At 55.8% G+C, this 25,944-nt stretch overlaps 2 protein-coding genes across 6 annotated transcripts in view; both read right to left on the bottom strand.

Moving 5' to 3' along the window:
- Positions 1–5,820, bottom strand: part of ADRM1 (ADRM1 26S proteasome ubiquitin receptor) — a 6,750-nt gene extending 930 nt beyond the window's left edge. The window contains exons 1-7 of one of the 4 annotated variants that reach the window (XM_040638559.1): positions 5,664–5,820; positions 4,771–4,984; positions 3,788–3,904; positions 2,086–2,209; positions 1,274–1,360; positions 628–709; positions 162–433 (exon numbers count right to left, since the gene is read on the bottom strand). In XM_040638559.1, coding sequence (XP_040494493.1) covers positions 162–433; positions 628–709; positions 1,274–1,360; positions 2,086–2,209; positions 3,788–3,904; positions 4,771–4,983 — 895 coding nt within the window. In that variant the 5' untranslated portion in view covers position 4,984; positions 5,664–5,820. The remainder of the gene's footprint in view (positions 1–161; positions 434–627; positions 710–1,273; positions 1,361–2,085; positions 2,210–3,787; positions 3,905–4,770; positions 4,985–5,663) is intronic. The other 3 variants (XM_040638561.1, XM_040638560.1, XM_040638562.1) reach the window with 3 other exon arrangements.
- Positions 5,821–14,219: 8,399 nt separating this feature from the next.
- OSBPL2 (oxysterol binding protein like 2) overlaps positions 14,220–25,944 on the bottom strand; it is a 39,747-nt gene continuing 28,022 nt past the window's right edge. For both annotated transcript variants that reach the window (XM_040638558.1, XM_008688179.2), the window contains 8 exons: positions 24,584–24,766; positions 22,978–23,085; positions 22,329–22,418; positions 20,247–20,370; positions 18,733–18,861; positions 17,084–17,207; positions 16,091–16,181; positions 14,220–14,473 (listed from right to left, as the gene is read on the bottom strand). In XM_040638558.1, coding sequence (XP_040494492.1) covers positions 14,371–14,473; positions 16,091–16,181; positions 17,084–17,207; positions 18,733–18,861; positions 20,247–20,370; positions 22,329–22,418; positions 22,978–23,085; positions 24,584–24,766 — 952 coding nt within the window. In that variant the 3' untranslated portion in view covers positions 14,220–14,370. The remainder of the gene's footprint in view (positions 14,474–16,090; positions 16,182–17,083; positions 17,208–18,732; positions 18,862–20,246; positions 20,371–22,328; positions 22,419–22,977; positions 23,086–24,583; positions 24,767–25,944) is intronic.

Here is a 25,944-nt window from a genome sequence, read left to right as displayed (position 1 = left end):
CCACAGAGGCCCAAGCCATGACGTCGTTGGGTGTGGCGAGGTGAGGGGCAGTGGCTCAGCCACGGACATGCTTGGCCCCATGCCCTGGAAAGCCAGTGAGCGAGCAGGAAGAGGGCGGCTGGCGCCTTCACCCCCGCCTGGAGCCAAGCAGCATGTGTTACCTTGCTGGCCGCCTCCTGGCCCGGCCGGCACGTTCATAGTAGCAAGAATGCTCTGAAGGTCGCTCAGCTGGATGGGCTGGGTTGGGCTGGCTGCCGTGCTGGTTCCATTACCTGAACTGGGTGCGGGGCTCGGGCTGGTCACCGAGGCAGCTGCTGGAGCAGAGGGGGCTGGGGTGGCTCGGGTAGAAGAGGTGGTGGAGGACGGGGTGACGGCTGCCGACTGGCTCCGGGAGCTGGGAAGAGCGAGGGCAGCAATGGAGCGGCCATGCACCCTAAAGGCGCCCACAGTGTGTCAGTCTTGCAGCACAGGTCCTTGAACTGCCAGGAATCCAGGAATGGTCGAGACCCCAAAAAGGACCCTCCCCAGGTGTCTTTTTCTGTCCTTCCGCATCTCCTATGTCCAGTCTCCTTGAAGGAGGGGACCCCTGTGGCACCCAGGCACGGTGGGGCAGACGACGAGGCTCACCTGGATGAAGAGCTGCTTGCTGGAGGCCCTCCACTCCCCAGTAAGCTGGCCAGGCCTGGCCCGGTCAGGGCCCCCAACCCACCTGCAAGGAGACATGAGCTCAGATGCCACACCCTCCTGAAGAGCCCACCTCTCCCTGACAAACATCCCACACTAAAACCAAGGGACAAACGGGGAAGTGGGGATCACAGCGGGCTGGGGTGCCGGAGCAGTGACTGCTCAGACGTAGCATTCCAGAAGCTTATTCTGTAAGATCATTTCTGTCTTCTGTTCCACTAACAACGCACTGAGATCCAATGTAACACACAGTCCAAACCTGGCAGAGTAGCATTTCCCCGCCACCCAAGAAACACGCCCAGCCCAGCCCAAGAGGTGGAAGCGGACAGGCCCACCCTCGGGGAACCAGAGCAGAGGGGGCCGCAGGCAGGAGCCCCGCTCCCAGGCCAGCTGTGCTCCCCTTGAGTACAGAGCTGCGTCCTCACCACGGACCAACTCCCAGCTCAAACCATGGGGCACGTGGGCCCTTCCCAGGGAAGCCGGCACCGGGAACACATATTCACAGATGTCACTGAGAGCCAACAGAAGGAAAACTTCAAATCCCAAAGCGACCACAACTGAAGGCCGTGCACTCCTAACACAGGCTTACCCAGTCCTCCGAGGCCGGCGGGTCCAATGAGCTGCATGAGCTGGCTGTGGCTCATGTTCCCCAGCAGGCTCTGCAAGCCGCCCTCGCCTGGAAGACAGAAGCCACTCAGCCTTGGGGCCTGTCTGGTGCCCGGGGGGACACCCACAGGGCCACGGGGAGGCTGGGGGCCTCTGGCTGGCACGGCGCGCCCCGTGACCCCTCCCTTTGGCTTTCCTGGCACTGTACGGTAGTGCCTCCGATAAGCCAACAGGGCGGAGCTCAGACACATCACCAGAAGCTGGGCGGAACCTTGGACTTGGATCTGCTAAGAGGCTTCTAATTTGGAAGCCTCCATTTCCACCTAAAAAACAACCAGCCTGGGGGTGCCTGGGTGGCTCAGGTCCTCTCAAGGAACTGGGATCGAGCTCCACACCAGGCTCCCTACTCAGCAGGGAGTCTGCTTCTACCTCTGCCCCTCCCCCCTGCACACGCTATCTCATAAATAAAATTTTAGGGGCGCCTGGGTGGCTCCGTCTGCCTTCGGCTCAGATCATGATCCCAGGGTCCTGGGATCGAGCCCTGCATTGGGCTCCCTGCGCGGTGGGAGGCCTGCTTCTCCCTCTCCCACTCCCCGTTTGTGTTCCCTCTCTCGCTATCTCTGTCAAATAAATAAAATCTTTAAAAATAAATAAAAAATAAAATTCTAATGAAAAAATGAAAATCAAGCCCCCCAAAAAACAAACAACAAACAACCCCAACCAGCCATCATCATCAGGAGTACAGGTCATTGATATCTACTGACACGCCAGCACATTCTGGAAGGTGACCATTACCGCCCAGTGCAGAGAGCTCATGGCCTCCACTCCCACTGGCCCCCAGCGCTCCAGGCATCGGAGGATTGTTCAGATACTCGTTGACCTTCCGGCAGTGCTCCTCATCCTGGTCCGTCTTGGGCTCCTGTGAGAGAGGACAGGACTGCAGCTGCAGCAACGCAGCAACCCACCGCCAGTCATGTAGCTTACAGACGAGGAAGGCTCGACAGGTCAGGTACCATCCACAGCCACACAGCACTGAGGAGAGGACCCAGCAGGACTGACAGGAACAGCAGCCCGACAGGGTCGTGGGTGCTGCGGCAACGGTCATTTTGAGGGTGGAGAGACTAAAGCACTAAGAGCACCCAGTCCGCACACGGCCATGCTTTCCGACCCTCCAGAATCTGGTGCTTTACACAACAGTCTAAAAGCCACAAAGCCTTCCTTTAACTCGTGTAACACAATAAAATAACCTTTTTATCACACCACTGCCCACGGAACAGCCCCAGCCTGTGGCCCTTCAGGGTTGGTCGAAACTCAAGGAAGCATCTGGCAGGCACGGGACACTAGCACCTCGGGGTGTAGGGTGTCATCAGCACCATCCTGTAAGTGCCCCCAGAACTACGAGACGAAGCACCCATGACTGAGCATGCACTGGGTCTGCTGGGGGCCAGGAGTCCCCCACCCCCAGGGCAGACACAGAATCAGGGAAGGCAGAGCTGGTGGGACATCTGGCAAAAACGTGGAGAAACAAGCTCAGGCCCCCGTCTGTGTTTGCAAATCAAGTTTCACTGGAACGAGCTGCACCCGTCCATTTACTCCTTGTCCATGCGCCTCTCCTCTACACGCGGGCGGGGCAAGCGTCTGCAGCACAGCCTGTTTGGCCCCCAGACACCTTTTCTGCCCTGCTCTAGAACGTGCTAGGGGGAGGGCAGCGGGGTCAACCTCTGAAGAAGGAAAGTGGCAACATCTGTCAGAACTGCAAATGCCCCCATATACACACTCCTAACAAGCCCACTTCTAGGTTTTAACACAGAGACTCCCCTCCCTCCGGGACAGGAAATAGCCTCAGTGTAGAGTCACTCTTTAACACATGCCAGAGACAAAACGACAAAACAGGGATGGAAACAAACTCCACAGCCAACAGGTGGGAGAAGGAGCAGCGGATGCTAAGCTCAATGGAATAGCGACGGCAGCTGGGGGCACCAGGGAGCCTGGTGCATGGATCCCCCAAAGCATGCAACTGGGGAAGGTGGGCGGGGGGGAGGGGAGACAGGGCTCAGAAAAGCTTGGGAGAGAACACTCCATTTTTGTAAAAAACAGCAAAGAGAACACACATAGTCACCCGTGCTTCTGCAACGGGGTGCTCATGGCTGGGGGGTGGGGGGTGGGGCACACGCTGTAAGACAAGCAAACCAGAGGCTATGCGCCTGTCAATGCAGCAAAACTGGGTTCCAGTCCAGAAACCACTCTTGTTGGTCTGCCAGGAATTCCGGATATTGCAAGGGCACCAGGAGCCCAGCCACAACTGTCTGGACTCTGGAAGAGGATCCTTGCTCCAGTGCCCCCCACCCACCACCCTCACAAGGAGACACGCCAGAATTCTTAGGGTCCATGACAATCACGGTCAGTCACCATCAGCCGTTTCATGAAAGTGGATTCTACCAACCAACCCGATTCTATGGCAGAAAAACATAAAATGCAAACAAAACTTTCCACGTACCTGCATCCAAAAGAAGAGCCGTTTGGAGCCCGCCTTGAACTTGAGCACGTAGACCCTCCCGCTGGGGCACTGAGGCACACGCTTGAACTCACAGTCGTCAGGGAAGATGATCAAGTCCTCCCGAGAGCCACAGAAGAGGAGAGAGTCAGATTCACAGAAACACACGCTGCTGACCCCACCGCCTCCCAGGGAAACACGCCGGCTCCTACAGACGTCTGCGTGGGGACAGGAGGAGGCGGTGCAGGATGCAGAGACAAGTCACCAGGCCCCTCACCAGCAGGGTCTCTATCAGATGGAGAAGCCAGGGTCAGAGGCACCCCACCAAGGGTATGAGGGCCAGCAGAGGGGCTAGTGCTTAACCCAAAAGGTGCAACTTCTAACAGACATTCTTGGGAATGATGCTTCAAATGAGTTAAAAGTTGACTCTGCACTGCTCTCAACAAGTACCAAGTTAGTCTGAAGAACAGAGAACACTAAATAAAACAGCTCCTCAGAGAGAGCTGACACAGGCCAGCTCACGTGGCTCCTGCAGTTCTACACATCTAATCTTTTTTTTTTTTTTAAGACTTTTTATTTATTTGACAGAAAGACAGCCAGTGAGAGAGGGAACACAAGCAGGGAGAGGGGGAGAGGAAGAAGCTGACTCTCCCTGAGCAGGGAGCCCAATGCGGGGCTCGACCCCAGCACCCTGGGACCATGACCCGAGCCGAAGGCAGACGCTTAACAACTGAGCCACCCAGGCGCCCCTAGGCATCTAATCTTCACAGATGAACGCACAGACCATGATGGAAGGACTCTATGGCATCCCTGAGACTTGGAACACGCATGAGCAAAGCAAAACAACTGACGTCGGCACCAAAACAGCGGTGCCCGCGAATCCCAGCAACGCACTCTGAGTGTAAAACAGCTGCTGGATGTCCCGAATGCAGCCACGGCAGCTACCCGCACTCCCTAAGACCAGGTTCAGGCTAATAGACACTTACATCTTCCACATTCCCAGACGTCCTGTCTTTCCAGCAAAAGTGAATGAGGGAGTCATCCGTCTGCTGAATATACACGAGCCCTTTCCGTTTATCTGGGGTGACGGTAGTTCCTTTCAATGACATTTTTCCTGCACGAAACTCCACCAAATACTTGTTGGAGGACCCACGGGAGCCTGGCACGAGGCTTGGAAAGAGAGCGCCTGAAGTCGTCATCCTGGAAGAGGGACCAGCATGCAAACCCGGTTTAAGAAGAGGGGGCCCCCCCGGCCAACCCCGGGCGGGGAAGAAGGGAACCCGCGAAGCTGTCCTCCCGGAGCCCGGCCACACCTGAGCCCGCGGGGCCAGGTGCCGGGGAGACGCCGTCGCCGCTTCTCGGGTTTCCCCCGAGCACGACACTCACTGCGCCGCTGCGGGTCGCCCCCCCGCTCCCGCGGCACTCGGGCTTTCTGCGGCCCGGGCCCCCCAACAAGTTGACAAACTTGGGCTGGGCGGGAGTGGAGTCCTCAGCCGGCTTCGGCGGGGCCCGCCCGCTAGACCGCAGCGCGGCGGCTTGCGCCCGCGCAGAAGAGCGCTGCGGGGCAGCGAGGCCGGCTCCGCGGCCGGGGGGCGCGCCGCCCCCGCTGACGCTCCCCCGCGCGGGGCCGCACCCCCCGCTCTTGGCCCCTCGCGGCCCCCGGGCGTCGCGCTGGGCGGACGGGCCGACACGGCCGCGGCGAGCCCGAGAGCCCGAGGCCCCCCGGAGCCGCCGCCCCGCGCACGGGCCCCCCCACCCGGGCTCGCCGGCAGCCCCCCACCCCCACAGCCGGGCCTCCGCGGACCCGACCCCGGGTCAGGCACCCCGACGGCGCAGGCCCCGCCCCCGCAGCCGTCCCCGCCCCCGGCGACCCCCGCACCTGGCCCGCGCCGCGACTCGGCCGAGAGGCGCCGTCCGGGCTCGCTCTTCCTCCTCAGCGCCTGCCGGGCCCCGCCGGAAGTCCCTTCTCGCTCCGCCCCTCCCGCAGCTCTTGCCGCCGATTGGGCCGTATCAGGGGCGGGGCCGACGCTGAGACATCAGCGATTGGAAAGGACGCCGTCCATCTGCCCGCCCCGGCCCGCCCCGCGCCCGCGCTCCCTTCCGGCGGAAGCGCGGGCGGGCGGCGCGCGGGCCAGAGCGGCTCCTATTGTTGCTGTGTCATAGGGGCGCGGCGGCGGCCCCTGGCGGCGGCGCCGGAACAGCGCGGCGGGTGCCGACCGAGCGGTGGGCGTTGGAGCCCGCACCCCCACCGTCGCTGGAGAGCGGGGGCACCTGCGGGGCGGGAGGGGGCGTCTCAGGTTCACAGACAGTGCGACACGTCAGATCCAAGACGTGCGGGAAACAGTCCCCGGGTCAAGGGATCTTAGGACGCTGGGGCTGGAGAGGGCCGATTTCGCGACCCCAGGAGTATGTCACCGAACCACAGCCCTGGACTTCCGCGCGTGGGAGCAGCGCCCGCAACACGGGCGGTGGTCGTCTGGGGGGCGACAGAAGTGCCGCGCTGCCTCCCTGTTCCCCCCCATGACAATGCTGGCATGGCTGCCCTCCATGATCCCCCTGGGGGGGGGGGTTGTCTCCCTACTCCCTCCATTCTACTCTGGGGGTCCCCCTGTTCCCATGACAGTGCTAGCATGGCTGCCCCCCATGCTGCCCAGGGGGGTTCCCTACTTCTCCCATTCTCCCCTTGGGGTCCCTGTATTCCCTCCATTCTCCCCTGGGTTCCCCCATTCTTCCCCTGGGAGTCCCCGATTCCCCCATTCTCTGGGGGGTCCCCCATTCCCCTGTGATGACAGCGCTGGTATGGCTGCCCCCCACATTCCCTCTGTGTGTGTAATTCCCAGAGGGTGATGTGTGTGCTCAGAACGGAGTGGAAGAGGCCACTGTCCATGGAGTCAGACTGGAAATTCACAAGAAGGACTGGATGCCCTCCATTTCCGTCCTGTACCCGCTGCGACCTTCTCGGCAGCAAGCAACTGGGGCACACCCACTCAGAGCCCTGTGCCCTCCAAGCCCGCACTAGAGACCCCCTCCAAGCACAAGGCCACCACCCACCGTGCTACCTGACATTTTGTCATTTATACGTGTAGAGTAAACTCCGTTAAGCTTTTTATAAAGTATCAAAGTGGAAGGTAGTTTTTGTTTTGAAGATTTATTCCCGTTGGTACATGTGACTCTGGTAATTTTAACTCCTACATAACGTTCTATATAATGGTCTGAAGTATAACCACTTTTTTTTTAAGATTTTTTATTTGAGAGAGAGAAAGAGAGCGAGCATGCGAGCAGGGGGGAGGGGCAGAGGGAGACAGGGAGAGAACCTCTAGCAGATTCCCCACTGAGCAGGGAGCCCGATGTGGGGCTCGATCCCAGGACCCTGAGATCATGACCTGAGTCAAAGTCAAGAGCCAGCCGCCCAGGTGCCCCGAAGGACAACTACTTCTGTATCCGTTGTCTTATGATCTAAAGACTCACCAATTTTGCTTTGTTTTGGAAAATACAGCTGTTTTTCATTAAAAATGTTGTTTATGTTAATAATGAGCTTGTTACTTTTTAATTAGCTAAATACTTTTACTTTTTTTCATTTCCTAGTATGGTAAATACCAACAGATCAAACCCAGACACACAAGCTCCATGGGGGCCTGGATCATTCTTGAGACCCTAGGGTCCCAGAGACCACAGGGGAGAGGGGCACGGCCTTGAGCACATGACAGTGAGGCCCCCACACGCGGCACTCGGGGAAACCAAAGACAACAGTGGGAAAGTCCAATCTGGCTGCCCGAACATGGGCCAGCAGGAAGGAAAAGTCAGGAAAGCCAGAGAAGGCTGCAGGGAAATCAACTTTGCATGCCGAAGAGCATGCTTCCCTCCTAGCCCGCGGCCTCACAGGACCCTCACCCAATCACTTCCCCTTGAGCCCGGGGGGGCGTCTGAGGCTGACTCCATAACAAATGCCCAGAAAGGGCTGTGGCCACAGGTGGACTGGTACAGCCGAGGCCCCTGGGTGCGCCCACCCCCGGCTGCAGGTGCAGCGGGGGACAGGGCAGTGGGGCGAGCAGCACAACGGCTCCTGCGCTGTTGGTGGGCAGGGCACAGGGAGCATGGGCGCAACTCGAAAGAGGGCAGAAGACGTGCCCAGACACGTCACCAAAGAGAGGTACAGCCACCAAGTGGCACAGGAGAAGAGAGCCCGCGCCATTATTCATAAGAGAAATGCAAGTTAAAACACACGGATGACAAGGGTAGGAACACCAAGAAGAGAACGTGACAGAACCAAGCGCTGAGGACACAGCCGTGCACCCGCCTGACAACACCGTTTGGCAGATGGGTTTCTGTGATCGTCTTTCTTTCCTTTCAATGATCCTTTCTTTGGGGGGGGGGGCTGTAGGTTCACTCCAAAGCTGAGCAGGAAGTACCGAGAGTTCCACATCACCCTCCGCACGCACCTCCTCCCGCCGGCAGCACCCCCGCCGGCGGGCGCGTGTGTGACTGCCCACAGACCCGCACGGACCGTGGTGTCGCCAACAGCCCATCTCCCTGCGGGCCGGCTGTGCGTTTGGACGAATGCGTGACGCGTACCCACCATTATAGTGTCGCACTGAGTGGTCTCACTGCCCTGACGTCCTCTGCCCTCCTCCTGTCCAGCCCCCCCTCTTCCCTCACCCCTGGCAACCACTGATCACTGCTTTCCAATTTTTTATATTGTGGTAAAATACACACGACATAAAATTTACCACCTTAACCATTTTTATGTGAGCCGTTCGGTGGCAGTAAACACATCCATGATGTGCAGCGTCACCACCGCCCACCTCCAGAGTCCCACAAACTCCCCGTCCCCGCCGTCCCCACCGTCCTACTGCCTCTAGCTTTTGACGACTCTGAGTATGTGAGGTCAGCGGAATCCTGCAGTATTTGTCTTCTGTGACAGGCTTATCTCCCTGAGCATGACATCCTCAAGGTTTGTCCACGTGGCAGCAGGTGCCTGGATTCCCCTGCTTTTTAAGGTCCCTTGCACACGTAGGTCACAATTTGCTCATCCGTTCATCCCCGGGCAGACACTTGGGTTGCTCCTGTGATTCAGCAATGGTGAACAACACTGCTGTCGACGGGAACGTGCAAATCTCTCTTCTGGACCTTGCTTTCCATCCTTCTGGGCACAGAACCACAGCGAAATTACCGGCTCGTCTGGTAATTGTATTGGTAACCTTCTGTGGCACTGTCATCCTGTTTCCTGCGGCAGCGGTCCCATTTTAGATTTCTAGCAACGGTGCTCGCGGGTTCCAATCCACCCATATTCTTGCCACACATGGTGTGTGCTCGGTTTCGACAGTCGCCATCCTCCCGGGGGTGAGGTGAGGTCTCACTGTGGCTTTTGTTTGCGTTTCCCACGTGACTAGTGGTGCCGAGCGTCTTTTCATGGACTTATTGGCCATTTGTGCATCTTCTATGCAGAAATGTCTACTGGGGTCCTTTGCCTATTTTTCATCAGGTTGTTTTTTGTTTAGTTTTAGAAGTTCTTTGCATATTCTGGATGTCGATCCCCTATCAGATGTTGAATTTGTCTATATTTTCTCCCATTTTGTGGACTGCATTTTTACCTGATGCTGTCTGATGCACAAACATTATTTTAAGTTTTCATCTGCTCCAATTTGTCTGTTTTCTGTTGCTGTCTGTGCCTTCGATGTCCTACCCAAGAAATCACTGCCAAGTCCGACGTCACTAAGCTTGTGCCCTATGCTTTCTTCTAAAAGTTTTATGGTTGGGGCACCTGGGTGGTTCAGGTCATGATCTCAGGGTCCTGGGATCAAGCCCCGAGTCAGGCTCCCTGCTCAGCGGGGAGCCTGCTTCTCCCTCTCCCCCTGCTTGTGCTCACTCTCAGTCAAGTAATTAACTAAAATCTTGTAAAAAATTAAAAATTTTATGGTTTTAAGTGTGACATTTAAGTCTTTGATCCATGTTAATTTTGTAGAAAGTGTGAGATAGGGGTCTGGTTTTCCCAGCACTGTTTGTTGAAAAGACTGTCCTTTTCCCCTTGAATGGTCTTGACACCCTTGCCATCTGATTGTATGTGTTGATGGTGGCCATGAGATGGTATGAGTTTTGTCAAGCACACACGGGGTGAGCTTCACTATAAGTAAGGGTTAAATACTACTTTCTCCATTTACCAGCTGTGAAACTGAGGGCACGCCCACCTTCCTGCACCCCCTTTTCCTCCTCCACTCATGGGACTGGGTGGTAATTGTGGGGATTAAGCACCTAAGACAGTAGGTCCTGGCTCTGGCAGCGCTGAGTGCTCTGTGATCCCACGTCATCAGACATGACAGCCCGGGGCGGAGCCCCTCATCTATGCACCTGGGCATCCCAAGGGCATTACCATCTTGTGGACCATCTGTCCCTCGGACCAGAGCCACCGTGGCTATTCAGAGGACTGTCTCCACTCGGCTCATTGTCCCGGGAAGTATGTGGCTGCTGGGAGCCTAGGACAGCGGCCAGGTAGCAAGGACCCTCAAGTCAGACTGACACTGTGTTCTGGGCATTTCATGGCTCTCAGCAATGGGCTCTGATCCCCAGGAGAGAAGAGAGGTGGTCACTCAGAGCTCCCCACTGCTCAGAGAACACAGACCCCTTCACCCATCCAGTGGCCCGCCCAGTGGTGTCATAAGTGTCCCTGAACCCCCCTTTCCACCATGACAAGCAGTTTTCTGGAACAATCCATTTGCTGGGCCAGTCCTACAGAACACAGTCCAAACGTCTGACATCGGTGTGTGGGGACTCGTCTGTAGCCTGTCTGCAGCCCTTTCCAGAGAGGCCAGCTGAGACAGTGAAAGACTGTTCAGTGCAAAACAAACATCAAAGAAATCTGTATTTGGAGCTGGGGTTTAACATTTACCTCCACAGATCTGTACCAGCCCCCCCCCCCCGACAATCTGCGAGTGCCTGATTCTGTTCATACAGATGGGTGCTGCCAGTTATTACATATCATAAAAATAAATGCATCTCACTAGCGTGTATTCGTGCCTGACATTTTCATGCTACACTGATAGGATAAACAGTGTTGAACGCCGGCCACGCGCACGCTCAGCAGGAAGGGGGGACCGGTGTCCGTGCTGCTGGCTGCCGCAGAGATCACGCAGCCCATTACAAACCGTGTGACTCAGGGCAGTTTGGTTCTCAAAGAGGCAAAGGAGCTGTACAACCACGAAGCATTGACTGTCCAGCACACTCCCAGCAAGAGCCACCAAACACACTTTTCACTTTGCAAAACCCGCACGCGGAGAATGCGGAAGCCAGCGGGGCCCAAAGTAACTCGCCCTGATCAGGGACCCCAATCTTCACACCCACCGTGGACACAAGAAAGTCCTCTGGAAGATGTGTGAACGTCTGGACGTTGAGATGAGAGAAACTGGACGTGGTGGGGGGGGGAGCTCTGTACTGTCTGAACTTTGCCCCAGGCCCTCCTGTCCCCTGGGGGACGCAGCTCTTCACGGCCCCTGCCCTCCCCGTTGGAACGCAAGGGGAAGGGTTACTGGTGCTTCTGAGCTGGGGAAGTTTACCATCGCCACCATGCTCCACGCTCCTCGTGGATACCGGAGACTGGTAAAGCCAGTCCATCCCCATCTCTCTTGGGGAGCACTTTTTCTCTAAAAGCCAGTGTCCTGAGAAGCATCTTATGGCGGGGCTGCCAGAGAGCTGGCTGGAGCTCAGGGAGCCTCCCGGCGTTTCTCTTGCCGTGCTCTGATCTCCTGACCCTGGGTTCCGACAAGGACCCAGCAAGCAGGTGGCGGGTCCTCCGCATTCACCGTAAACGCCTCCCCAGTGGCTCGGCTCCCTGCTTAGTCAGACACGAGGCCAGCGGCATGGGCCCTGGGCCTGCCTGGGGCTCCCAGAGGCTACCAGGGCTGCACCTGATACCTCTCCAAGTGCCCTGGGTCTGACATGGGCCCCCTTCACCAGATCGTGTCTGGCAGGTCTGTGGGCTGACCCTTCCACACGCACGGGCATCATGAGCTTTAAGGGTGGGGTCGTAAGGGGACACGGTGGGCAAGAAAGCCCTCAGAGCTGCTCCTCAGAGGTACCCTGCCTGTGGCCACTCCAGCTTCCAACCTCGTTGTGGAGGACTTCGCCAACACTCCCAGAGCACCCCGTCTGTGAAGAAGAGCCCTTTGGACATTCGCGTTTCACGTGCGCCCGCGCAGAAACGAGAGTGCTTTGTTGGGCTCTGGCTTCTATGACAGCGTGTCATGGCAAACGCGGTGACGTCCTGAAGGGCCAGGGCCTGCTTCTCCACTGCCTCCTCCTGAGCACCAGCCACACCCAAGCCAGTGCCGGTGATGTCTCGGGTCTGGCCACCCCAGGACAGACCATGACAGCCCCGCGACCCTGACAGGACTGCCTGTCCCCGACACAAGGCAGCCTGTGAAATCTGGTCAGCACCACGGGGCCCCATGACATTAGTTTATACCGTACACAAGACAGACTCCCAGACGGCATCTGTCTGTCCACAGCTCAATCTCCAGTGGCTCTTGATAAATGTGCAGAGTCAAGGGACATACAACTGAACCCTAACTTCAAAGGGAGACAAAAGCAAAATATCAAGGTCTTTGGGGAAAGCATGCTCTACTTTTCATTCTCCACAGACGCTCTAAGCTACAAAACGACTCTAAAAGGCTCCTGGGCCCCTTATGGCAAAGCCACAAGGACATCACGTGGCCAAGAAGGCCATCACATTCCACACAGGCCAAATGCATCCGTAGCAGGTGCTTGTTTTTTAAAATGCATTTTCTACCGAAAAATTCTTTATTACAGACCCACACCTGACATCCGAGATTATCCAGGGAGACAAAGAAGAGGCAGTAACCTGACTTGTCAGTATTTGCAGAAACAGCAGGTTAAAATCAGTAAGCCAAGCGACAAGGGCCTGCAGGTGCACTGGGCCCTGGCGCCAGCCCTCCTGCCCTCTCCTCTGGAGCCTGGGCCAGGCCTGTGCCGATGTGCCCCTGAAACCTGGCCTCGCCAGCAGACTTAAATGCACAAACCTTGTTGGCCAATAACTGGTGGCCGTGAGAAATGGATTCATTGAGAAGAAGTCATTAAAATGCCCTAAATCCTGCCATTTTAAATGTGTCCTAGGGTGATGCCCTTCGACATTTTCAGCTTGCGCTCGCCCGTGGAGAACAAGCCTGGCCCTGGCCACAGGCACACAGGGTTCCCCAGACAACCAGACACACCAAAGTCTCCTCTCGGAATAGCATCCCCCCATAAACCCTGCCGCTGGCTCCACTCACGTCCCCATCGGGCAGACAGTCTCGGTTTCTCCCAACACCGTGGCTTCCGGTGTCCAAAGCTACAAAATCAAGCCTTCAGCACAAGTATTCGCTTTAAAAAGTGTTTTAATAACAGATGTGATGCTGAAGCCTGGACACACAATGACGACGTCCTCTCACGGAGAACCCGCCACTCCCTGCGTACGACCGCACGTGTGCCTGAGTGTGCAAGTGCACGTGCGATCAGCGGGCGGCCTTCCGCTCGGAGCTCTGCCGCGCCCTGTGGTGCTGACATTTCTACAGAAAGACCACAGTTATTTGAAAAGATGTTTGCTAAAATGGACATACACCTATTTTTTGTTAAATAACTTTAATTACAGGCTGTGGGGAGAGGCTGCTTCAGACCCTCCTGCAGCGCACACCCGCTGTGATTCGCCCGCGTGTGAACGTGCATGCTGGGGAAGACGGGAACACGGCAAGCAGTGACTCTCACTCTGACACGGCGTGGCCCGCGCTGACTTGGAAGCCCCGGTGACAAGAGGGGCAGGCAAGGCCAGAGGCGGGGGGCTCCCTTCAAGGTGGGAGCAGCCCGGGGCGTTGGGTCAGATACCCTCAAGGTTCCCGGCCATCCCAGGGTGTCACGGTAATGCTTCATCTTGGACAGTATACAATTGGTGATTAATGTATATCTTGCTCTTCAGCAAAATACTATTCAAGTAGTTTTAACTTAAATATTTTAAAAGTAATCTTTACATTATTGAAGATTGGTAAAAAATACAGAATCTGACAACTTTTCATTTCATTCAATCTGATGCTTTGAAAATCTTCACTCTTCTTTACCATAATTCCTGGCCCGTAGAAAGCTCTTCGAAGGATTTTTTTCAAGATCCATCTTCCCCTGTTACTGGTTCACATTCAAAACAGTCTAGGAAACCCTTCGCCCCCGCGTTACAAGGAGGACGACGGAGGGATCTATGACTAAGGAGCCCCTCCGGGCCATGGACGTTAGTTATAAACTTTACAAGAAGAGGGCACTGTCAGTGACACCAGCCCAGCCAAGCCCCGTCATATGAAGGGACTGCAAAGGATTTTCCTTTTCCACCCTTAACGAGAACATGATGATCCCAAGTGAAGCTTTATGAAGAGGCTGCAACAGTAGTAAAATGTTTGGCAATCAAACGTTAATTAGAATAAAATCCTCGACCGGGGACGGTGCTGTCGCACGAACACGGTCGTTGGAAAAGCCGGTTTCTGCTGCGACCGGAGTTCCGAGCAGCCGCTTGACGGAGTCCAGCCTCCAGTCCCGGGTCCCGGGGCCACTCCAGCCCCTCAGTAGATATCCGGGCAGCGTGAGAAATTCCGCTCAAAGTAACCCCCTGTGTACAACCAGTCGGGAGTCCCCGTATGGGGGTTGCTGCCCTGCTGGAACCACCTGCAACACAGACGAGGCGCTCAGGAGGCGAGGGCGCGGTCAGGGCCGCGCTCCCTCCAAGTGGCTCCCTCCAAGGGGCATCCCCATGGCCACACGCATCCCACCGCGTGGCCCGGGCAGCACCTTCAGGGGAGAACGCTTCATCACACTTTCACTCAGCACTCTCCCCTACAAGCCCGGTGTCTGCTCCACCAGCGACACCTCAAGGATTTAACAGAAAACATGCTGGGCCATCAGCAGAGAAGGCTGAACGTCTGCGCAGCACGCCTCACCGTTCAAGGTGAGCACGTGCACGGTGCCGTGCCGTCCCCCAGAGCCTGTGCCCAACGGGGGACAGGGGAGAGCCTGCGGGCAGAGGGACAGTGATGGCCGCCAGCGGGCTGCGTTTCTGGCCGTACGCCCTAGGAAGCCCCCGCTGGCTCCCCCTGAGCCCCCACCCCCCCACGCCCCACACAACCCCGCGGCCCCACACCCCCCCTGTGCCCCACTCCTGCACCCCTCCCCCTTCCCCCCTGCAGCCCCCTCCTGCCCCTGCACCACTTCTACTTCTGTTGCACAACGTGAAGACAACAGAGGACGCCTGCAGGTTACCGTGGAGTGGACGCGGGGGCTCATAAAGCAGCAGTAACCATCTTAGCACAAAACATCATTATCGCCACAATAGAGTTTTTAAATCAACTACTTAAAGAAAAACAATGAAAGAAGTTTAACTCTTTTCAAGGTTTTTCTGGAACGAAGCCAATTCCAAATATCAAACTACTAAAAATATGATATTAAATCAAATTGGGAGCCCAAGCACGAAGAATTGGTTTTAAAAATGTTGGTCACAGAACTGTCAATGGAGGCAATGGTCCTGGGCCTTCAGAACAATTACGACAAAGTCTGAAGCGTGACTGGAAAGAATACTGAGTGAGTAAACAGCTCAGAACCACCTGAAAATTTCTGTAGCACTAACATTTTAACAGATATTTTTAATTATGCTTAAGCGTTACACCACTTACCTGGCTGAATCCTCATCGAATGGGTTGTTTTCCCATCGCGACTACTAACAAACTAGAACTCCCCACAATTCTGCAGTGAGACAGCAGGAGGCGGCCCAGGGCCGGCAGCGTCTGCTCCCTGGCTCTGTGTCTCTGTGTCTGTCTCTCTCACCTCGTCTGAGCACAGGTGTGTCCTGAACTGCGGGCACACGGGGCTCCAGGCCCTCCCTCTCCACGCTACTGCGTCACGGGCCGTGGCCCCTCAGGTCACCTGTGCTACGTGGCGGGTGACGTGGAGGAGAGCAGCCACGGAAGGGGCAGGGCCAGGGGTGATGGCTAAACACACGATGTCTTCCACAACACTGCCCTTCTGGAAGCTGTGTTTGCTTTCCCTTAATGGTCTGGTTCAGACTACATCTCCTTTTAATATGTGCCCTATCTGAGCAGAGCCCTCAGGGTCAGACACGCCGTGGGCAGGACCGCGAGGCCTGGGTCTGAGGTGACCTGTCCCTGCACTGCAGGGTGCATGCTCGGCCCATCTGTGCCAGGGGCCCCGCGTTCATGGGACCCCAGAAGCTCAGCCACAGGTGTACATGGGTCCCTCGCCACTGCCCCCTCCCTGCCAGCAAGGCCTCACCTCGTCTGCCACTCGGCCTCCTGTTTGGCTCGCTCCCTCCGGGCCTCCCTCTGCTTCTCCTCCAGCCGCTCCTTCTCCTGGCTCGCCAGATCTGGGGGCCAAGCACACGGTCTGGGTCAGGAGTCAGGGTTGACAGTGAAGCTCCCAGTTGACCTCAAGCAGAGGTGAGCGCTAAAGGAGGCAGATGCTGGAACGGTCCCACCCCCAGACCCGAGACGAACAGTCACACTGACTAGAAATGTCATCAACTGCAAACCAAACTTCTGTCACGAGTGTCTGGCGACGCCCGGGTGCCAGCGGGGCTGCGGGGTGAGGCAGGCCATGCGCCCACACCACGCAGCTCCCAGGAGCGCAGTAGCACCTGTGAAATGGCACCACACAGGGGCACGGTGAGGCTCATGGGCAACTCAACCCATGAGGCAGGGGCAGCAGGAGCCGCTTCTCATGGACCTGACCCGCAGGCTCAGCTGCCATGCGGGGGCCCGAGGGCTGCTGCCTGGTCGAGAGTGCGAGCTCAGAGGTTGGTTCCCGGGGGGGGGGGGGGCGCTGCCTACCCGCCCGCCCTGCAGTCTCTCCACTGAACACCAACTGTGTAAACGAATCCCAGGGCCACTTCGGACAGCCCTCCAGGGAGTCCCCGCTGCCGACTTGACCGAGGCAGCGAGGGAGCAAGCACGCAGCCAGGCCCTTCATCACATGGACACGACCACGGTACGTGAGAGGCTGAGCCCGGGACGTGGGGCCTACGCTGACTTTTAATGAACAAGACGTGCAATCTTTGGAACGTTACCCTAACGTCTGCTGATGCTAATAATAAAACCTGGGGACTTGCATTTCACATGTGCTGTGTTTCGTTTTATTTTCCCTGTAATTTAATTGCATCGTATTTGCAAAAGGATCCATCTGCAACAGGCTAGAAGTCTTAAAACTCTTCTAGCATGGACAGCATGAGAAACACTGTCCTGCGTGTCCCCCGCCAGCCCCCATGCGCACCCATGTCGCCGTTCTCCATGCCTCGGATGTCAGGGCGCAGGCGGCAGTCCGTGGGGGCCAGGGTCTTCTCCATGCCGCTCTGCAGCTCGTTGAGGCTGACGGTGAAACTGGTGAAATTGTACATCTGGAGAAAGAGGCACAGACACCATTACTACGGACGGCACGGGCTTCTGCACACGTTCACAGCTCGAGGCTGCTGGAGCAGCTGAGTGTCACCCATTCCCGGGGGCCTGCTCCCTGCATCCCCCTGCCCAGATGCGGCCTACGAGCCGCACAGCATGCCCCTGCCCCTGTCAGGTGCAGAGAAAGACCCCGGTGCTGCCTCAGACACCCCATGCCCCAGCTCCACTCCTGGGGCCCGGGCACAGCCAGTGTCTGGCAGGCAGCTCCACACAGACTGAACCAAGGGACGGAGGGACAAGAGCTATTTGTAAAAGGAATTCCTGGAAAAGAAATCGGCCTGTTTTCTGGTCTGTCATACTGCTTTACATCCTGTTGAGAGCGAACCGTGGCTGCGCCAGGTAACATGCGCACAGGGACAGGTGTTGTTTCCCGCCAGGTAACATGCGCACAGGGACAGGTGTTGTTTCCCGCCAGGTAACATGCGCACAGGGACAGGTGTTGTTTCCCGCCAGGTAACATGCGCACAGGGACAGGTGTTGTTTCCCGCCAGGTAACATGCGCACAGGGACAGGTGTTGTTTCCCGCCAGGTAACATGCGCACAGGGACAGGTGTTGTTTCCCGCCAGGTAACATGCGCACAGGGACAGGTGTTGTTTCCCGCCAGGTAACATGCGCACAGGGACAGGTGTTGTTTCCCGCCGACAAGAGCTATTTGTAAAAGGAATTCCTGGAAAAGAAATCGGCCTGTTTTCTGGTCTTTCCGCCAGGTAACATGCGCACAGGGACAGGTGTTGTTTCCCGCCAGGTAACATGCGCACAGGGACAGGTGTTGTTTCCCGCCAGGTAACATGCGCACAGGGACAGGTGTTTCCTTTTACTTATTTTACACGTGTCCCGCTACGTTAATAGAGCAAGAAACACAATAAGAAACTGTATACTATATTGTATATGTAGTTTACGTATGAACAAGATAATTAACAAAAATATTAAATTACACAATGTTATTACATATATTACTTTATACATTGTATGTTATTGTACATAATATAATAAACTTACTATATATAATACAAATTGTAAGTATAATTTCCAAAAATACACATCAAAATGCATTTAAACCTCTGAATTGGTAAGTCAGAACAACAGTGTCTCAGACCGACTGGAAGCCCCTTCGGGAAGCCCCGGGCCAGGGCAGGTCGTCTAGAGCAGGCAGGCAGTGGTCGCACTATGCGCATGCCGGGGCACGTCACGCCCACACGACATGTTGGCAGAGCACTGCCTTCGCTGCGGGGAGGCCAGGCCATGGCCGGGCCTCAGCTGGGCTCTGGGAGGGCCGGGAGCCCTCGCAGGCTCACTCTGCAGCACGGTCCGACCCAGTGACAGAGGGCCCCCTGCTCCGGGACAGCAGCCTGAGGTGGCGTGCGCACAGGACAGAGGAACGGCTGAAGGGCCTGGCCAGGGGTCGGGGACACAGGGGGCACAGAGAGGCCCAGACTTGCAGGGGGGTGGGTGTGCAGCATACGAACCTGGGCAGAGTTGGGGGGCCGAGTGTTGACCCTCCAAAGCAGCTTGCTGCCGGGAATGACCTGCACCGTCTCCTGAGCCTCGGGCACGGCGTCCGCCACGTCGCCATCAGCTTTCTGGGAGCCATCGTCCTGAAACACAGAACACCTTGGGACAGCTGGCCTGGAAGGACAGCTACTGTTGAGCAACTGTCCGGCCAGCGGCCACCCTGGGCAGAGCAAGAGGGGTTTGCTGGTGAGAAGATACGGTCGTGTTCCCTTTGCTGGTGCTCCCCAGAGAGAGGGCAGGAAGTCAGCAGCAAGACAGTGCTTTCCCGGGGGGAGAAGCGCACGCAGCACGAAGTGACGCCAGCGAGTCTGCTCGCCATTCGAGGGCCCACACCTTCCCAGACAGCCGGTCTGGCTCAAGCTAAGGGTGGCTCTTCTGAGCCGGAGACCGTCCCCACGTGCCGCAGCTCTGCCTGCAGTCAAGAACTGGCTCATGTCTGCTGATTTCATGGTATCTCAGCACTTCCAGACTGAACCCCAACTGCAGACCACCTCTGAAGAAGAAGATACAACCACTATCTTCCTTTTCACACTCAGTGGGTCCTGGAGAAAGAAGCGGGCCCCCGCACAGCTGTTCCAGGAGAATGCTGGAGTATGACGAGGTGGCCTCGGGACCCCCAGCCGACACCGACAGGCTTTGGTGCTGTTGGGCCACAGGCCATGGGGTTTGCTGCCAGGACCTGAATAAAGGCCGCTCAGGGGTGAGTGTTCACATAAAACTCTGTCTCCCATCTAGGGTACCCCAAGGACAACGAACGCTAAGGCATTCAAAGCCAATCCTCAAGGGATTCCCCACTCTAAGTCTGTGTGGCCTTTAAATGGAACTTTCCTTTTTTTTAAGTCAAAGAGCACCGTTAGAAGAATGCCACATGGCTAGATGCTGAAACCTGGGGGAGGCCCAACACCTTTGCGAGAGAAATACTGAACACTCTGGGTTTGGCCCATGACTTCTTATCTCGAAAAATCGGACACCTCTTTTGAACGACCACTTCTAGTTTGAAGCTCGAGAAAGCTAGCCCTAGGATAATCAGAATTCCAAACCTCCAGGGGAGCTTGCCAAAAGTTTTCAACTGTGGAATCTGTCACCTGGCACTCGACATGACATTCTCTTGATTTTTGAGCAGGGTCTAAGCAAACAAGGCAGGAAGACCGGAGGTGTGTGAGGAAGCACCCAGAGCACAGGGTGCCCAGAGAGACGTAGGTGCACGTGGGTTCTGACGGGCTTGGGGGGACATGGCAGCACCAAGGAACCCCCCCCCCCGGCTGACGACAGCGGCCTCAGCAGTTATACACACCCGACATGCAGATAAACCCGAGCCCCACGCAGCATCTAGACAAGCAGTCTCGCGTTCACGCAGCCAGCAGGGGAAGGCTGATTCCCAGCACTCGCTCCCGCAACTGGAAGCCCTGCCCCGCGCCCCCCCCGCCCCCACCCCAGGGCCATCGTCGCGGGGGGAACAGTGCCTTACCGGCTGGGACTTGCTCAGCTGGTCACCTCTCCTCTCCCGTTTCTTGAAGGACTCATACGCAGCAGGGTCTATGCCCCACAAACACTCTGTCCATTTTCCATAGATCATAAAGAGCTTCTTTTTGCTGCAAAGGAAATTTTTATTTTATTTTTTTAAAGTTTATTTTTTTGAGTAATCTCTACATCCAACTCACAAGCCCGCGATCAGGAATCACGTGCTCTTCCAACCGAGCCAGCGGGCGCCGCGCCAGAGGGGGTTTTAATCATAAAGCATTCATCTAAACACGCAGCACCTTAATTCTGACCAGGGAATAAATGCCCGTGCTGCCTTGTCTCCTTATAAATCTTAGGACTTCTCTGGACATAAGAGCAGAGGAAAAATCTGCCTTTAGGGTCCCTACTCAGGCCTGATTTGCCAACGCAGCAAAGACAATGAGGACACATCGCCCGAAAGGCGGCTGGCAGGGCCCTGCCACCAAGAAGGTGAGAAACGGGGGGCGTCTGGTGTCATGTAGGCCTGCGTGCCTGTCTGGTCACTGTCCCTGAAACGCACGAACTGCCACGCCCTGTGTCCTCCTGCCTTCCCTATAAATCACGTCAACAGCCCGGCAACTGTGGCGGACGTTGTTTACTTTATCTTCATAACCGTGAATCGGACGCGCGCATCACCACTCGCCTGCTTCTTTCATTTCCTAACAGTCTCTGGAGACTTTCCAGGTCAACCACCGAGCACGCTGCCTGATTCCAAAGGAGTGCCAACGTGCTGGGCCACTCTTTCGTTTCCTTTTGTTTTTTTTTTCTTGCATCCCTTGCGGGGAAAGCACAGTGGCCATGGGCTCCCTGGAAATGCTACTCTGCCAGGCGTGTGACATCCTGGGAGGGCAGCCCTGTCTCAGAGGCTCAGCCTGGGAAGCTGGCACACGGGGGCGGTGGGGGACCCAGCCAGTCCTCACTCAGCAGACACCTTGGCCGACATGGTCTGTCCCGAAGAGCACACGCCAATTTAGACTAGAAAACCAGAAAATCAGAACAGGGTTTGCAGCCCCTGAGGACTGGTGCGCGTAGCCCTGAGGTGTGGCATGGACTCCGCTCCTATGGCCCACATCTGGACGCAAGCCAACCACGGTCTCCTCCTGGGTTGTTCCCACCACCAGGAAGAGGCTGCTTGGGTGCCGGCCAGTGCCCCTGTCATGACGAGGACTGCTGTCCTCCAAGGTGTGCGGGCTGAGTCCCGACTTGCTTCAATGGGCAAGGTGCTCAGAGTCTAAAGCCTATAAGCATCTCACAGGCTGTCTGAACAGGTGACTTTCTTGTACTCAAAGAGTAGAAAAGAGCAAAAGTACACACTGCTTTACACTGGAAACTTGTTTCTAATTAAAAATGTGTAGGGGGCTCCTGCCTGGTTCAGTGGGTAGAGCATGTGGTGAGTTCAAGCCCCACATTGGGCACAGAACCTAATTAACAACAAAAAAATGTATAGCTTTTGGAGCTGAAAGCAGTTTCATGACATTATATAAACCCCAAATTCCTTACTGGGGAAAAAAAATGGGAAATCTGAGACCAAAAACATAAGGTAACTAACCCAAAGGAGAGAAAAACCCCAGAAAAATCTATTGTGAACTCCTGACCGTTTCTCTGCTCACAAACATTTCAAAAGTCCCTCACTTACTGACTGGAATGAACCAGTCTGAGAAAGGGAGGCTCACACAAGCTAGGATGTGAGCTGTGCCTGACAACCCACAGCAGGCACTGCCAGAGAGGAGGAGACGCGCTCACGTTTCCCGCCTCAGTTCTGGCTGCAAAACCGCAGCATTAGCTCTCTGTGAGGACACCTCATTTCCTCACGTCCATTTCATCAAAAGAAAACACAGCAGATCTTTCATCCTCAACAGAGGGACAGACAGACCCCACTCACTCGCCACCCAGAGACGACACTAAAAACTAAGCCGGCGTCTCCGTGCAGACTCTAAACAATAAGGATCGTTTTTTCCACCGCGAATAGATGTCACCGGCATCACCGCATCGTGAACAAGGTACGCGCACCCGTGCGGGCCCGCGCTGAACCGTCCAGGCGCAAACCTACTTTTTGTCTTGAATGTGCCCCTCGACTTTGTGAAGTTCTTTTCCAAACAATCCACAGGGTTTAAAATGAAGCACACACTTGTCTCCAGTTCTGCAGCGAAAACAAACACAGGTTTTCTATTGTGTGGTGAGAAATGTCTGGAAGAGGTGAATGTGGACAGGGAGGTGGCTGGGGCGGGGGCGGCGGCAGGCAAGGACTGCACACGGGTGGGGGGGAGCTCGCTGTGGTGACAGCCGCACGCTTCAGTAAATACACTAAAAATCACTTTAGTTTCCACTTTAAATGGGTGAATTCTATGATATGCAAAGTATATCTCAATAAAGCTGGTGGAAAACAAAGCCGATAGGTCATGAACTCCCAGGAAGAAGGTGTGGACAGTGGGTAGCGTTTGGGGATGGCCGTGACCTTCTCATCTGAAAATCACACCATTCTTTAGTGTACTTTAAAATTTCAAAATAAATTCACTGTCATGACTACTACCGAAACAAGAAGCAACAAGGGGCACGAGAGATGCCGCCAGCGCTGGGCCTGGCCCTCCATGCGGGCAAGGCACGCCCTGAGAACGGACCCCGCCGCGTGGAGCACAGCACACGGCACGGCTGCACACTGCTCGCGGTCTCTGGCCATCACGCGCCGTGGACTCTGTTACCTGTGGTTCACAATTTCCACCGTCCCATACTGCTCTATCCAGAGCTTCCCGATGATCACGTTATGTACACAGCAGGTGGGGTTGGTCCAGGTATAGGCTTCATTGTGTCTGTGAAACATGCCAGAAAACAAGCAAGTCAGAGGCCAGCAAAGAGGAAGACGCTGCGTGACCTAAAAAGCGAAATACCAGACAGAATTAAACCATAATTGCCTTAAAACCTGTACAAGAGCAGAATATTGCTTTGAACTCCCTCCAACGGTGGCGATTTATTTAGCATTTGTTTGAAATTTATTTCTGCTTTCCTTTGTAGCATCAACAAAGCTTTCTACTGAAATGTCAGGACAAGTTAATAAGCAACAGGAGACCACCGAGACAAAGAGATTCAGCTGTCCTGGGTGGCTGTCAGCACAACAGCCCCTCCGCCAGCAAGAGCTGCACATCCCGCGCCGGCCCAGGCGTCCAGGCAGCCGTTCCATGGCACAAAGGCTGGGGCGCACGCGACCGCTGGGAACCACTTCCCAAACACCCTTGCATGTAGTCCTCCTCCTCCCCAGATGGCCTGACCCAAGGAGAAAGCCCCACGGAGGTGGAGCGAGAGCACCAGACCTGGTCTCGAGGGCAGCTGCGTCAAAGAGCCATACTGAAGGGCAGAGACCGGCTCAGGGCAGAAGTATTCAGGACAAATATTTGGAACCCCCCAAATTTCCAAGGGAACCCAAACACACTCATCAGTAAGGTTTGCCATGTTTCAATTCTGCATGCCTCACCCCAAGAAAGCAAAGACGATGCAAGACAGGCACGCTTCCCAGAAAAGGGGGTGACCTCCCTGGGCCCAGAGATGTATGGAGCTCAGGTACTGGTATTCTCTGGCCACCAGCCAGGCTGGGCCAGCACAAAGCAAAAACGATACCAAATGCTTCATTACAGCAGGCTACAGGGAGCAGGACTAGCGCCTGCGAGAACGCGTGGCATGCCGCGGCCTGGACGTCTACGATGGCTTTGCAACATCCAGGCGACCACTAGAGATTCAGGTTTTGCTCTGCAAGGTGTCTGATCAACACTGCACTGGGGAGCATTGGGACGGAGATTTAACGGGCACGTGGGCAGCCTCCAGGACGCCCCTCAATGTTCCCTTCCGCCTGGGATTCATCCTGCGTCTCTCTCCCGCCCTCAAGCAGGGTAGGTCTGTGTGACCAACGGGGGTTCAAGGTTTAAGGTTAGGGTCACTTCTGAGATGAGGTCATAAGACACCGTGGCTTCTGCCCCCTCACAGGGCCCAGAGCCAGGGCGGCCTACTACACGGCTCCCCGGTCCCAGCCATCAGAAACCACGTGGGAGAGCCAACGGTGGTTGCTGGAAGCTGCTACGTTTGGGGTGGTCAGCAAGCAGAAGAGCTAGCAGCAGCAGGGACTGCAGCTATCCGGATCGTGCCGAGCGCACAGCAACCAGGCGTGCGAATCGCACCCGTCCCGGGGAGGGGTCTGAGGGGGACCTCCCATCTGAAGGAGCGTCCGCAGCTGCAAAGGCCTCAACGGAGCAAGGCTGTGACCCTTCCACTGGGAGGAAGAGTCCGCGTGCCATTTGAGATCCCGGCCGCCGCACTCACTTGAGCAGCTCCAGTGTGATGGTGCCCCGGGGCTCGGCCTCCACGCTCTTGCCCCAGAATTTCAGCTTCGGGTAGATGGAGCCGTGAAACAGGAAGTCCTGATTGAGGCCTTCTGAATAAAATGCACTGATGGGGGGGTGGTGGCTGACCTGTTCAGATATGAATCTGAATCCCAAATCTTCCCTAGGCACAAAAACAAGAGGGAAGAGAGCCACATTAGAGACTGCAAAATCCGACAAAGGCCAGCTCAGCACCCCTCTTGGGGGAGCCCTGCAGGCTCTGGCACAGCGGGCCCACCCCAGCCCTCGCATCTGGGAGGGGTACCAGGAAAGGCGAACACACACACTCCATGCCCCCCAAGTGGCAGAAATATCCAACACCTGCTCTCTGATAGCACATGTGGCCTAACGCGGACCTCCCCCAACACACACACACACTCGCACACGCGTCCACTGTGCCTCTGGGACACCTCTGAACACTACACAGAACGAGGAATAGCGTGGAGGGGCCGCCTCCACCCTGACCCTCTGCTCACACGCCCCCCGCCCCCACCCCCCAGCACACGCAGGTCTAGGTGGTGTCCCAGAACTAGGGACGCAGAGGCCCTGATACCAAACTGCCATCTTGGTCCTCGAGGGACGCCCAGTGCCTAAGGGGGTTCTTCTCTAGCCTTCTTCTAAGGCTCCTGGAAGTTTTGTGATGGAACGTCTGATGTCCCAAGACACTCCTGGCCAGGAAATAGGATTTTTAGTACATGTTCTTTTTCAATAAAAATGTCAGTTTTTAATTGTTCCGGAACTGTGAATACACCTACAGCTGTAGTCATTAAAAATTATAAAAGCTAAACCACATCATTACTAACTTAACTGGAATCAGAATTTCCAATCATCACAGAGGAAGGAAAGTTGAAAAACTAGGTTTTAAAAGGTTGCCTACCAAGGTATGTAATTTACAAAATGAACACTTGTCTAAGAAAAGAAAGTGCTATTTTTGGTCTACAATAGAAATCTGTAGGGAGAAAGACATGGAGCATGACTTGGTTCAGTTACGTAGCTCGTCAAACAGGAAGACCCCTCGGGGCCCTGCCCACAGCAAGCAGGCCACACGTGCGACCCGGATGCCAGGATGTGACACGCGTGGCACCTGCAAGATTAGAAGGAAGGCTCGGTTCTCTGTCAGTGGAAACCGGCTCAGCCCCTGAATGAAGTTCCTGGAAAAGACGATACGCAGGTGTGTCACACTGTCTAGCACCTCGGGGTCATTCCAGTCTTTTAATCCGTATTGCTTATCCCTGCTGTCTAGAACTTCTTTTATATTATGTTTTAATTTCTCTTTTCAAGATGTGTTAACGGAGCTTCTGA

This window comes from Ursus maritimus, unplaced genomic scaffold, assembly GCF_017311325.1.
Source record: "Ursus maritimus isolate PB19 unplaced genomic scaffold, ASM1731132v1 scaffold_22, whole genome shotgun sequence".
Classification (NCBI taxonomy): Eukaryota; Metazoa; Chordata; class Mammalia; order Carnivora; family Ursidae; genus Ursus; species Ursus maritimus.
The sequence above is the reverse complement of the archived record's forward strand: the minus strand, read 5'-3'. Positions and strand labels throughout refer to the sequence as shown.